Raw genomic sequence first — 12,459 nt, 5'->3', positions numbered from 1 at the left:
TTGCATCCTTGGAAATTCTAGGAAACTTACCCAAACGCGTCTTCAATGGATTCTGGAAAATCTAAATTTATCAACTTAAAATATTCACACTCACCTGCATGTGAACACATTTTTTATCTAATCAATTTCAATTTGTAAACATTTCATGAAATTCTAGGACCCCGCTGGCGTAATCGCATCACTGCAAAATATGAAATTTACAAATATGTACCTAATTGTAGTCACTGTTATATTTAGTTACTGAAAAAAAGAAATTACCAAAATGTTACGAAAGCTTTTCAGAAATCTGGATAGCATTTCTATTAAAACCGAATTGTTGACCGCAACTGGACTATTTATGCTTGAACGATATTTCCGGAAGTACGATTCTTAACCATAAGGTTTTATTTTTAATTGTTGACGTAACGAGACGTATTGCTAGACAAGTCGTCTCAAAAACTTCCCGGAAAGCCTATCTTCCGCAATGGCGTAGTGACTTGAAGCACGTACACACTGGTAAAAACCGAAGGAAGTAGGTAAAGTGACCCAAAATTTTGCCAACAATTAGGACAATAAAAACCAAAATGGGAAGATTCGTAGAACACATAAATCTATGATTCAGAAGTGGACCCATGAGCAGAGAATTTTAAGCTCAAAATTGTTTACAATGTTTCTGTAATTGCAGATACCCTATGATAAGAAAAAAACCTTTGAAAATTTTAAAAATGAAGAGGAAGAAAAACAATTAAGAAAATTTTTAAAGGTTATATTTAAAACAACTTCGAGCACAATGAACTTCCAGGTGTCCAGCTTACAGCCCTGATTTTACTCCAAGCGATCTGTTGTCGATGCAGCAGAAAACAGTGATTTTGATTCTGTTTGAAATGTTGAATTTGCGTTGTTTTCACGACGATCTTAATATAAAAAAGTTGTTTCTGTTTCTCTTTTCAGACACTCATCGGGGCAGGTACGCATTAAACTCTTAACTACTTCATGGAGATAAGGGTTGTGGAATTGTGATTTATCGGAAGACTGCGCAAGTGTGGCATAGATTGTACAAGTGGGTTAAAAGTTGCCTAATAATTTAACGAAGGAAGTATGACCACTTGAGATAAACTTGAAGGGCACTCCTGCTTCCACAATATATTAAGAAACACATAATTTATTGCGGCGAGGAAAGATTTGCATGATTCGACTTCAGAATGTTGTTTATATTGATAGCTGCCACAGAAAACCGTCCGACAAAAGCAAAATGCCTGGAACGTTTAATTAAAACTGGCAAATCATCGCAGATGGGATGTAAATTTAATTATGTAACAAAACGAATGATTTCACCAGTTTATGTGATTTTTATGCCTCGGCAGGCCTTGTCTCGATGTTTTACAGCTGTTAAAAATTACTTACCAGTGTAACTTTACGCTGTGCAATTAAGGCCGCATTCAGATTAACTCCATCCGCTCGAACTAGATTCACCTTTGAAGGAAAAGGATAATCGTGGAAGGAAACTCCGACGTCGTATCAAGTTTTTATTTTTATTATAAATTACAAAATAGATTGTTTTATGTACAGTAATTTTTGGTAAGTAGCTGTATGATTTCTGGGTGATATATACATTGTTAAATTATAATTATGTCTTACGATAGTGTAACTACGGCCTACTAATAAATATATTTACAGTGAAGTATCCTAATTCGTTGGTAACATGTAGAGTTGAGCTGCTTTCGATCAAAAGCTGTTAAGAATCCGTTCTGCAAGACGCAGTCAATGTTCTCGTAATACTCCAACACACGAAATTAGTTTCTGCGTGGATAAATGAACGACAAGTACAAATGTCCACTTAAAAGAAACCATAAATACCGAATTTATAAGCTATACTTTACTGTGGGTTCATAAAATGAGTGCGCTGTGTTTGCTGCCGGTGGTGATGGAAGCGAAGATGGAATTGACGGCGGCGGCGAACTCAAGTAGGGTTTTCTGTCGCACTGGATGGGTTGCATCGTGTTACTGGAGGACCTCATCACTGAAATGACAAATCAAAAATTAGAACATTTCACGACGAATGGTATTCAGCGATCGCCGCGTCATTACAGATTAGCAGATGTTAACGAAATTGTGAAACGCTTCTCCGTCAACGCTTCGAACCCGATAAAAAAGAGCTGGAGAGGCAGGCAAGAGGCCTCACGTGGTGGTCAAAAAATAAATCGAAGAGAGCGTCCAATTTATCTGTTCAGTTGGTTTTGCGGATTTGCGAGAGAATCCTTTTTGATTGCATTTTTCGCAACAGGACAAGTTAAAAACAGGATATCTGAGGATGCAAGGATTCTATTCAAATCAAATTTCAGAATTGGAATTTATGGTTTGCGAACACTTTGTCTTAAACGAAATTATGAACTCATGATTAACGTATTGTAATGTTTATTTGATATAAAATCATTATTTAATTGAACATTCAAAACTAACTTCATCTTACAAGAGAATCTTGAACAATGGACACTGATGAAAAAATTTAAGATGATTGGAATACCTACTCACATTTCTTTTGAAAAAACAAGGCAACTGTTAATGAATCATTCGTATTTGTGTAAACACTGTTCATGTTGTTTTGGCATAATGGGAGGCCATGATTTATTTTTTTAACGTTGGACACACTGTTTGAGTTCCATCACTAAAGTACCTGACATGTGGACCTATCAAAATGAACATCACATGTTGCTGAATTTCCCGCGATGTCAACAATGGACTAGACATTGACGCTATTTATAACCTCAAACGTAGAAAAACATAACCTCATTCGACAAACAGCTTTACTACCAAATTAAATGCAAAATTTCCATGGCCTCCCATTACGCCAAAACAACGTGGATGCATTTAACTAAGTATTTACAGATATGTCAGAAACGGCTGAAAATATGTTAATATTCTGTTCTTTGAGCTCTATTGTCTAGCTCTAGATGGTAATATGTAATAAAATAAGATATTGGTGGTGATGGTATTTATGTAAATAATATAAATATTATTTGAATGTTTCCTTCGAAAGTTTCCAATTGAAACCTTGAACTGGGAGATACAGTTGTCATGACAGCAAGAAATATTCCCGGAAATATTTTACGATTCAAAATTAAATGGACATTTTTTTCCGTGCATGCAGTTGGTCAAAACATTTTGTTAAGCACTATTTCCACGAAAACTCGAACAATCTCATTTCTCACACGTGCTTTTGTTGTCAGGCTGAGATTCGCGCTTATTTCCAACAATAAAAGCATTCGTGAGCTGGGAAAAATGTTCGAAAATAATTCTAGGGAGATTATAACTGAAGACTACGTGAACAAAAAGTCAAAAGAACAACAACACAGATAATTATGACCCATTTTCTTTTATTACCTTTTTAAATTATTAAAGTAATTTGAAAGACCTGGAAGCCGTTTTTAAATGTCATGCTCATAAACAGTATCTTACAATAATTAATTAAAATTTTATTTTACTTGTTTCTAATTCGTACTTCGAGTAGTTATCATTCGACATGACAAAAATAAATAAAATAAATTTGAAAATTATTTTGAGTACAAAATATTGGGATGTTTTACTAAGTGTTGTAATTAACACTTTGTAAATTCAACGATTTTTTATTTTCCCAAGTATTTTTCTGTGATTTCACAGTTTTAATGGCGGAAAAAAATTATTCATTACCGACAGAACATTTAACTTTTATTGCCTTACTCATGCTCGACCATGATACATTTTCGCAGACAGAAACCAGTCAGAAAACTGTTTAATTTTTAATGTTCTCTAACGAAAACTTGGTCGGAATTGTACAAATACTTAGATAACGTAAACACCCATTTCGTTAACACTTCCAGACAGGCTTTGTTATTTGAAGCACATATTTCACCGCATTCAAATTATGCATTCTAGACTTGAATTTTCACAGTTTTAGAAAATTAACTGAACGTAACAAAGCTAAAGAAAATTCACTAGATAAGAATTTATAAAATACTAAACTTTTTACCAAATCCTAATTTAAAAAAATTCTTTGCTGTGCAAGATAACTAAATAAATTACATCTGTATAAACACCGGGACATTTTTTAAATTTCACTTCTAGCCGGTTATGACCACATTATCTTATACAGGGTGTCTCAAAATTCGCGAATTCCGAATTCAGAGCGTTGTAGGGGATCACTTCAGTAGTCCAAATATGGAAATTTAAAAAAAAATCGGGACTCTCCCACAAAGATACATTGGTCTGAAAGTGCACTCTTTGAGCTGCGTTTTCTTCAAATACAGGCTGAAAAGTTCAGTGTTTATTGTTATTTATGGTGTAGATGATTGTGGAAAATAATAACGTAAAACAATTTTTTGAAGAATAGCTTTACTTTGGAGAAAAAAAATCTTAAATTTTTTCTTTAAAATGTAACGGCAACGTAGCTAGAATAGTATTTTGTCACTGTGGATATGAAGGCTGCTAAGTATTTTTCGAGCTGCACAGGGTCCTTCCCTACCACTCTCTGAATTCGGAATTCGCGAATTTTGAGACACCCTGTATGTATTATAATGGAATTGTTGAAAAAACCACCCGACATAAAGTAACGCGAGTTCTGTGTTTTTGTTTTGCGTTAATGTATGGCATGACGTAGATTCATCATCTGTCAAATATTTCGTGTAACAGGACATGTCGAACGAAAGAATGGAAATGGCCGACCGTCAATACGTATTTTTAAAACCGTCAGGCAATTAATATAAAATTAACCGAAATCTTTATCGCAACATGTGAAGGTATATGATCAAAATGAGGTTATGATTTGTCGATTAAAAAAGCGACCAAGGTTTGCAAAAGAGAGAGAAAACCAGGGCCTGCTTGACAAATTTATATGAACACTCGTTATTATTTTTACTGATTATTTAAGTTAGAAGATAATTTTACTTAACTAAATACAGGGTGTTTCTGAAATAGGTACATTAATTTTAACTGGTAATAGAACTCGTCAAAAGGAACAACTTTTCTATCTACCATTTTGCCGAAAAACGATGTTTAATTCAAAAAAAAAAATTGGAGAGATTTTTCACTAAAATAGCCCTACGCCACTAAATACTGCAATGGCTAATTGAGATCAGCGCTAATATGAAAAAAACATCCATTTTCATCCAGAAAACGTGTTTTAACGCCGAAATCGAAATTCAAATAAATCTACCCGTATAGCAAAAAATCCACTTCGTAAGAATCTGGTTGTTTCACGTTTTTAGGCAGCTTAGTTTTGGAGATATGAACGGTTTTAGGAAAATCTTTCCTATTTTTTTAAGCCATTACGCAACGTTTTTCGCCAAAATGGCAGAGAGAAAAGTTGTTCCTTTTGATGAGTTCTATTACCAGTTAAAATTAATGCACTTATTTCAGAAACACCCTGTATGTAATACAATGTTGAACAGAATTTTTATCTCATTACCCCGTGGAGAGTTAAATGTATACAAAATAGAGAAAAAAATCACACAAATTTAATTGAAACAAGTTGATCATGCTCAATCATAGAATAGTAATTGTAGATTGTGCCTACCGAGTTTCAGAATTTTTGGACAATTATTAAATGTATAATGGCAAAAAACAAAAATGGAAAGTATTAGACCACCCGGTATGTATTTACATCTATATATTTAATTGGACCGATCAAATTGCTTTAAATGATTGTTTTTGCAAGAAAAAGTATTAAATGTAGGTACCATGGCGGTCAAAAAATACTGGTACAGTATGTCTCTGCCAAAACTCCAATTTTGATTGAATTGAGTTTTGGAAGTGTCTACAGTAACATACTGTACTAGTATTTTTTGACCGCGATGGTACATGAAGTACACGTAATTTCGCAATAGTATAAATCTTGTGGTAAAATTTATGATTTTACGTGGTTTATGGCAAAATTACACAAGAGAATCAAGAGATATTTGATACCGTTAAATAAATAAGTGGGCGATGTAATTTATTGGTGTAAATCGAATTACCTGAGCTTTATGGGTATTTAGGCAGAGTAAAAATAAAATCAAGCTTTTTCATGGTGTAGTTGCCTGTTTTCTGGCAACAAAAATTTGTGTTTGCCGTTGTCACCTCGATTGTGCATTTGTGCAGTAACGAAAACAAAGGGAAGTTTTTCTGCTGCAATTTGTCGATCTATCAGTCGACGATTAACGGTCTATATTTGGAAATTCGTCAAATTTGTCTGAGAAATAACGAAATCGAACAGATGGCGTCAACATGTTTGCGTCATTTTCGTCCAGCAAAGAAATTTTTTTGTGTGAATATCCCGGCATCCGGGTCTGTTGGATCGTAAAATTCGTGACAATTTAATTTTGAAAGGGTTGTAACCTAAATACGACAACAATAAAGCGTGATGATACCCCGGGGCCGAATGTTTTGGCAGAAGCCAGGACAGGGCCACCCACCAAGTAACGCACATGCGTCTGCCAAGAATGTCAAATGGCATGTCAACTGCCTTGTAAAACTACCATCTCCTGTTACTAATACAACAAGGAGCAAGCGCCAGGTTAAAAAAAATAGAAACTTACAATTATCTGCAGATGACGTCGAAATGCCCCCATATTGATAGTTGTAGGTGTCGGAAATAACCGGCGGCGGCGTTTCTTGGTTGTCGCCCATGGGGCTGATGGGTGCCTTGAGGTACGAGCTGGAGATGCCGGTTTCCGGGTACGGCGGCAGCAACGCCGAAGCCGAGCTCCAGTCGCGGTCGCATTGTTGTTGGTACACTCCGGGGTAGTCGTAATTGGAGTAGTGCGTCCCGGACACCGAGGATACCTGCGCCGAAGAGGTGTTGTACGAGCAGGTGGAGTACTCCTGGGGTTGCACCAGAGTCTGGTGGTCGTATCCGGCCGTCTGGTTCACCATGCCGGTCATGTTGTTGCCGAAGAAGTTGCCCGGGTGGTACTGCGGCTTCATCGCTTGGCACTTTCGCCGGAAGCCGCGAGGCCGCCTCCTGAAGGAGCCCTCCTCGAACATGAACTCGCTGGCGGGGTCGATGGTCCAGTAGTGGCCCTTCCCCGGTCGGCCCAGCCCTTTGGGGAGCTTGATGAAGCACTCGTTGAGCGAGAGGTTGTGCCTGACCGAGTTCTTCCAACCTTGGTACGACCCCCTGAAGAACGGGAATCTCTGCTGGAGGAACGAGTAGATCTCGCTGAGGGTGAGGCGCTTGGTGGGCGAGTGCTGGATGGCCATGACTATGAGGGCGATGTACGAGTACGGCGGCTTCTCCTGGCGCCTGATGCCGGATTTCTTGTCGGAGCTGGAGGGCTTGGCGTCCAGGTCCGGGGCCGTGCTCTCCGGGGAGACATGCTGCTGGGGCGCCGGCTGCTGGGCCGCCTCGTTCGGCAAGATGACGCTGGTGTGGTTCTGGTGGAGGTGGAGGTGGTGCAGGTGCTGCTGGATGTTGATGCTCTGGTGCAAGACCGGAGTCAGCTGGTTGGACCCGCTCACTTCAGACAACTGTTGCTCCTTCATCATACTTTAAACATTTACTCGGTAAACTAAACAATTTAATCTCCGTCTTTATATTACAAACATTTGATACTCGTAACGAGTTGTATACACAAATATTGTATACACAGTTTATATACAAACACGCGACGAAATCGTACACAATTTACTGGTTTTATATACAAATGTCGGCCGCCGTAAATTTCAGTGATATTAAAATGGTCTCGGTGCGGACACGTAGACGGCCAGTCGTAATCTGGCCGGGAACCGACGAAACCGCCAAATGGAGGATCTTCTGGTGTTAGTGAAGTGCACGTCTATCAAGCGCGTCGCTCTCAACTAATTCAGGCGGGTCTTGTTGCATGTGTATGTGCGGGACGTCCCCACCGAACCCCGCAACACGTACCCACTGAACATCTCAAGACACCAAGACGAGCTTTGCTTGCTGCGGAGCGGGATTTATCAAAAGCTGCTCGCACCGACGCCTCTTACGCAGAAAAATCAGTGCCACAAGTGATCGTTGATCGATTATCGATTATTTGTTGGAAATGCTTTCTAACGGTGCTTGTAGGTACGTCATTACGCAAAATATGATCGTTGCGGGGTTCACGGTCAAATTTCAATCGTTGTTGCTTCACCTTTTTCACCAGTGATTTTATTTTGCTTTTTCTTTCAAGTAAAACGAAATGTGTGTAAATGTTCTGATTGCAACGTACGAAGCAGAAAATATGCTGTTGCCATTGCTTGTCGGATAAGTGCGCACACAGTGTTTACATTAATCGGTAATTAAATGGCAATTAAATAGTAACCATTAATATCAAGATATGAATACTTTGCCAGGCAACTTGACAGATCAACATCTTTATTACGGTCTATTAAATTTAACACTTTTCTGCATATTATAGATCCATTTCTGTGATTTTTACCAACATTAATTAACATGCATTCTCACATTCTTTTTTTTTCACTTGTTCGTTTTTTTAACCATAGCCTATAAATTTGTTTTAGAAAGTTTTATTAAATCACCAATAAGAAATGTAAAAATAAAAAAGTTATTTAATTTATAATATCTACTCATTTATAGCTTTCTGAGTTTTCTCTTTTCTGAAAAGGTCCTGTTATTTTTTACCACTAAAATTTTTTTCCCAAAAACTTTTCTGATAAAATTTGATTCACATAATGTAAGCTACAGTGTGGAATAAAATGATTTACATCTAGTTACCTTTACATTACCTTTACATTAAATACGAAATGCCGCTCTACAAAAAAATGAAAGCCTAACCTCAAAATATATACATATCCAAATTCCAAATGTGATTTATTGCGAAGGGATGATGTGAACGCAAAGTTAAGATTGAAATTAAAAAGGAGCTAACAAAAGCAAGTCACAGCTAGTGTTGAAAGTGGCCACCAACGTTTGTTAATTCAATTTAGTAAATTGTAACAATTGTCAATTCGATTGATGACATTTATTGACAGAACTAATAGTTCGGCACTTGGAAAAAAAGTAGAGCGGTACAGGAAAATTTACATGTGCAAAAATTCCAAAGGTAACTAGATGTAAATCATTTTATTCCACACTGTAGATAAAATCAAAACTCTGGGGTAAATTCTGTTTATATTTGTCTGCTGCTATCGCTTTTTATAGAACAAAAACTTTTGAAAAAGCTTCACGGATTCATTTTTTACTGTGTTAAAATTTAACAAATCAATTTCTCTTTAACACTTTTTAGTAAAAAAAGTTGTTCAACCATTTGAACAAGACAATTTAGATTCTAGATTAATTATCTAGGTACTGTTAATATGATAGGTACCTCCAAATACAAGTTTTCTTCAGAATTGTGTTAAACTGAGTTTAAACTTTGGTGCATATAGAAAGAAAACAATCTATTAGAAAAGCTCTTTTTGTTGCTGAATTTAAAAGGTGTTGTCGTAAAATTACGAATTACTGCAGTTAGAGTTTAATTAATTAACTAAGTACATACATATGTAGATAAATTCGGACCTATATTTGCACAGTTATATTACTTTCTTGAGAATACAACCCACAGCTTACATGATACTTTTTCAACTATTTTAATTAAACTAGTAAGAAGATATCACAGTGATAATATAAAATAAAAGAACCTACCATCACATTTCGATTTATTTGCATTTCTAATGGTAGGTAACATTTGCTAAATTTAACAGTTAATATTTTTTGTCAAAATAAGCTGAACAAAGGTGTACTAATCGTTGAGATGTCGCTGATGCGAGGAAGCAATCAATAAGTCCCAAAAAATACATTTATGAAAATTCAAAGCTAGTGGTGCCTGTTTATGGATTTAAATGTTCCTTATTTATTCATTCATTATATTTTCCCACGAAATATAAACTCGCGATATGATTAATAATCTATGATACGACCCGTGAAATCGGAGAAGCACATTCAACTCGTCCTACGGATTCGTTGAGTCTGTAGTTAGGTTTCACTCTTGGATATCATCGATGATGATCGTACCACTTGTTATATTAGAGCTGATAATTTGTTGCTTTAAATTTTTTTTACAAATTCTTTGTTAAAAAATACAAAAACTTGGCCGAACATTTTTCACTTTATTCAGCAGAGTGAATTAACTTTGTTACTTTAAATTAGTTCAGTTCATAAATTCGAATGTTTAGAAAATATCCGCGAAGCCAAGAAAAAGAAACATTTCAATGAGTCGAAGTTACGATTCTCTTTTTGGAAATAGACATAAAATAATTTAAGATGACTTTTCCGGAAATTTTCAAAAACAAAAAAGCTTTTAAGTAATGAGGAAGAAGTGTGTCAAAGACAGACGTAATAAACATTTAAGCACACTGCAAGAATTTTCCACCGGTGTTTATGTGGGAAAGGCCGCATCAAGATGTACCTAATTAATTACGAAAAACTTACCAAATTATTATATAACGAGTAAAATTATAAACATTAAAAACATGTGGGTAACAATAACGAATAAATCATGTTGCGCCACAAACTCACACAAAACTTGCTTTTTTTAATTCAGAACATTAATATTATTTCTCTTTATGGCACTACCGACGAAGCATTTTAAGTACATTTTTATCTTGAACTTGAATATACCCTAACATTTATCCTTGATTTATTATACACACGCTAACTGTAATCAAAGTTGATGATCATTTCCTTTGAACAACTAGCGTTTATTTTTCATGGACAAACAAAAATCTTTAGATACTTTATTTTCGTTTATCTTTTCACATAATAATCACAGTAATAATGATTATAATAACGATTTGTTGCTAAAACAACGTGTATTTAATTTGATTTTAAAGATATTTTAAAAATCTTTCTTTTTGGGCAAATTTTGAAAAATCTTTGGTGCAGAACCGGAGATAATCATTGTAAAATTATGCAAGACTGAAGATATATTATTTTTTTTAAAGAATCAGACCATCAATAAATTTAAAGTTCAGTCCTTTTCAGCTAGTGATTAGGTTTTCACACCACACTTCAAGCTTCCACGTGTCGCAATGTTTTTAGAAATATACAAATGTAAAATTGGAAAAAATAAATGTGGTACCTAATGCAGTAATAAATGATGGCTATACAGATTTTGTTTTTAACTTAGATTTTTCTTTACTTACTCACATTAAATTACTTCAGCCACTTCTGATGCTCCACTTTCTTTTCTATCCGTCAGAATAATTTCTTCTGATTAATTTCCATGTACATCAAACGTGCGTGTTCAGCCAATCAGAACGCTTGCTTTCATCCAATCAAAAATGTTTATCGCGATAAAAACGTCCTACTACTCCGTCATCTGTCAAAAGTGATTAGAATTGCATGCTACTCCTGTCAGATTCCCAAATTGTTTTTAATAAGTGTGTTAACATTAAGTTTGTATTCTGGAATTAATCTTGCCAAAAATAACACGACCTAATTTTTTACATCTGATCAATTTCCCAATTTTCATTTAAACATTTTTGCTTTAGACAATTTTATTCGTGGAATTTGGGCATTTTTATTCAAAGGTTAAACCCTCGAGCTAAAGCTCTCGAGCCTAGCCAGAATAAAAAGTACGGGTGTTTTTTCTGTTCTTTTTGTTTCCGAAAATTTTCAAGAAAATGTGTTATTTAGCAGTACCTACTAGTCCGTTGATGCATTAACGCAGATCATCTAACTTTGCTTTTTCGTTTTCGTTCGCCTTGAAAATCTGTAACTTTCCTTCTTCCTCGGTTTAGTCTAGAGTTAACAAGAAAAGTACCTAATGCAAAAAAAATGCCTCCTCAGCACACCCGGACTAAATAATCAACTCTTTAAAAATAGTTGTATGTCTCTAATTAAAATTTTTATGTTTCCTGAGGTGCACGAGTCTGGGTGTGGGTAGACTAAACTTGAAGCGCAGCATCAGTCGTTAAGGTAAACTCTGGGCAATAACGGAAAGTTCCTCGAAAAAATTACGATTTGTTAACGCAAAATTTAACATTATCGCTCATCATTAATAATAGTGTGTCAAAAAGGCCGCACCATAAAATAAGTGCCATAAATTAAGTGAACTGTGGAAAGAAAGTCATGGTTCGCGTAATCAGTAATTAGTCGTAGCTGGTACCATAAAATGAGCATAAATCTATACATAAAACGTTGGTTCTGTGGGCGTTGGAAAAAGAGGCGGAGCATGCTGACATCTGGGTGTTTCCTCTAAATACTTCTGATATGATCCACACACACTCATCTCACATGGGCGTAGAGGAAACTACGTGTAAAAAATAAAAATTATTGTTATGGTGAATAAAACATATTTTATTAGTTACGGCTGGGTGTAGTGTTTACCACACTACCACGCATGTGGTATGGAGTTGTAACTATAATTAAAAAAATTACTGGGGATCTCAATGGAGGCACCACTCATACGAACATGTATATGTTCTACTTCGTTAACGGTTTATTTTAAATATAAATTGAGCCAGACACAAACGACATACATATTTCATTCAGAATATCTAACTGAATTCGGAGATATTTCT

The 12,459-nt window shown here is 35.7% G+C and overlaps 1 protein-coding gene across 1 annotated transcript; it reads right to left on the bottom strand.

Annotated features, from left to right (window-relative positions):
* Nucleotides 1-1,492: 1,492 nt before the first annotated feature.
* LOC138127436 (forkhead box protein F1-like) lies at nt 1,493-8,113 on the bottom strand. Its single transcript, XM_069043520.1, has 2 exons — nt 6,528-8,113; nt 1,493-1,999 (listed from the first exon to the last, which is right to left on the bottom strand). The coding sequence occupies exons 1-2, from the start codon at nt 7,474-7,476 to the stop codon at nt 1,842-1,844; spliced, it is 1,107 nt and encodes a 368-aa protein (XP_068899621.1). The 5' UTR covers nt 7,477-8,113; the 3' UTR covers nt 1,493-1,841.
* Nucleotides 8,114-12,459: the final 4,346 nt, after the last annotated feature.

This window comes from Tenebrio molitor, chromosome 1, assembly GCF_963966145.1.
Source record: "Tenebrio molitor chromosome 1, icTenMoli1.1, whole genome shotgun sequence".
NCBI classification, from domain to species: Eukaryota; Metazoa; Arthropoda; class Insecta; order Coleoptera; family Tenebrionidae; genus Tenebrio; species Tenebrio molitor.
The sequence above is the reverse complement of the archived record's forward strand: the minus strand, read 5'-3'. Positions and strand labels throughout refer to the sequence as shown.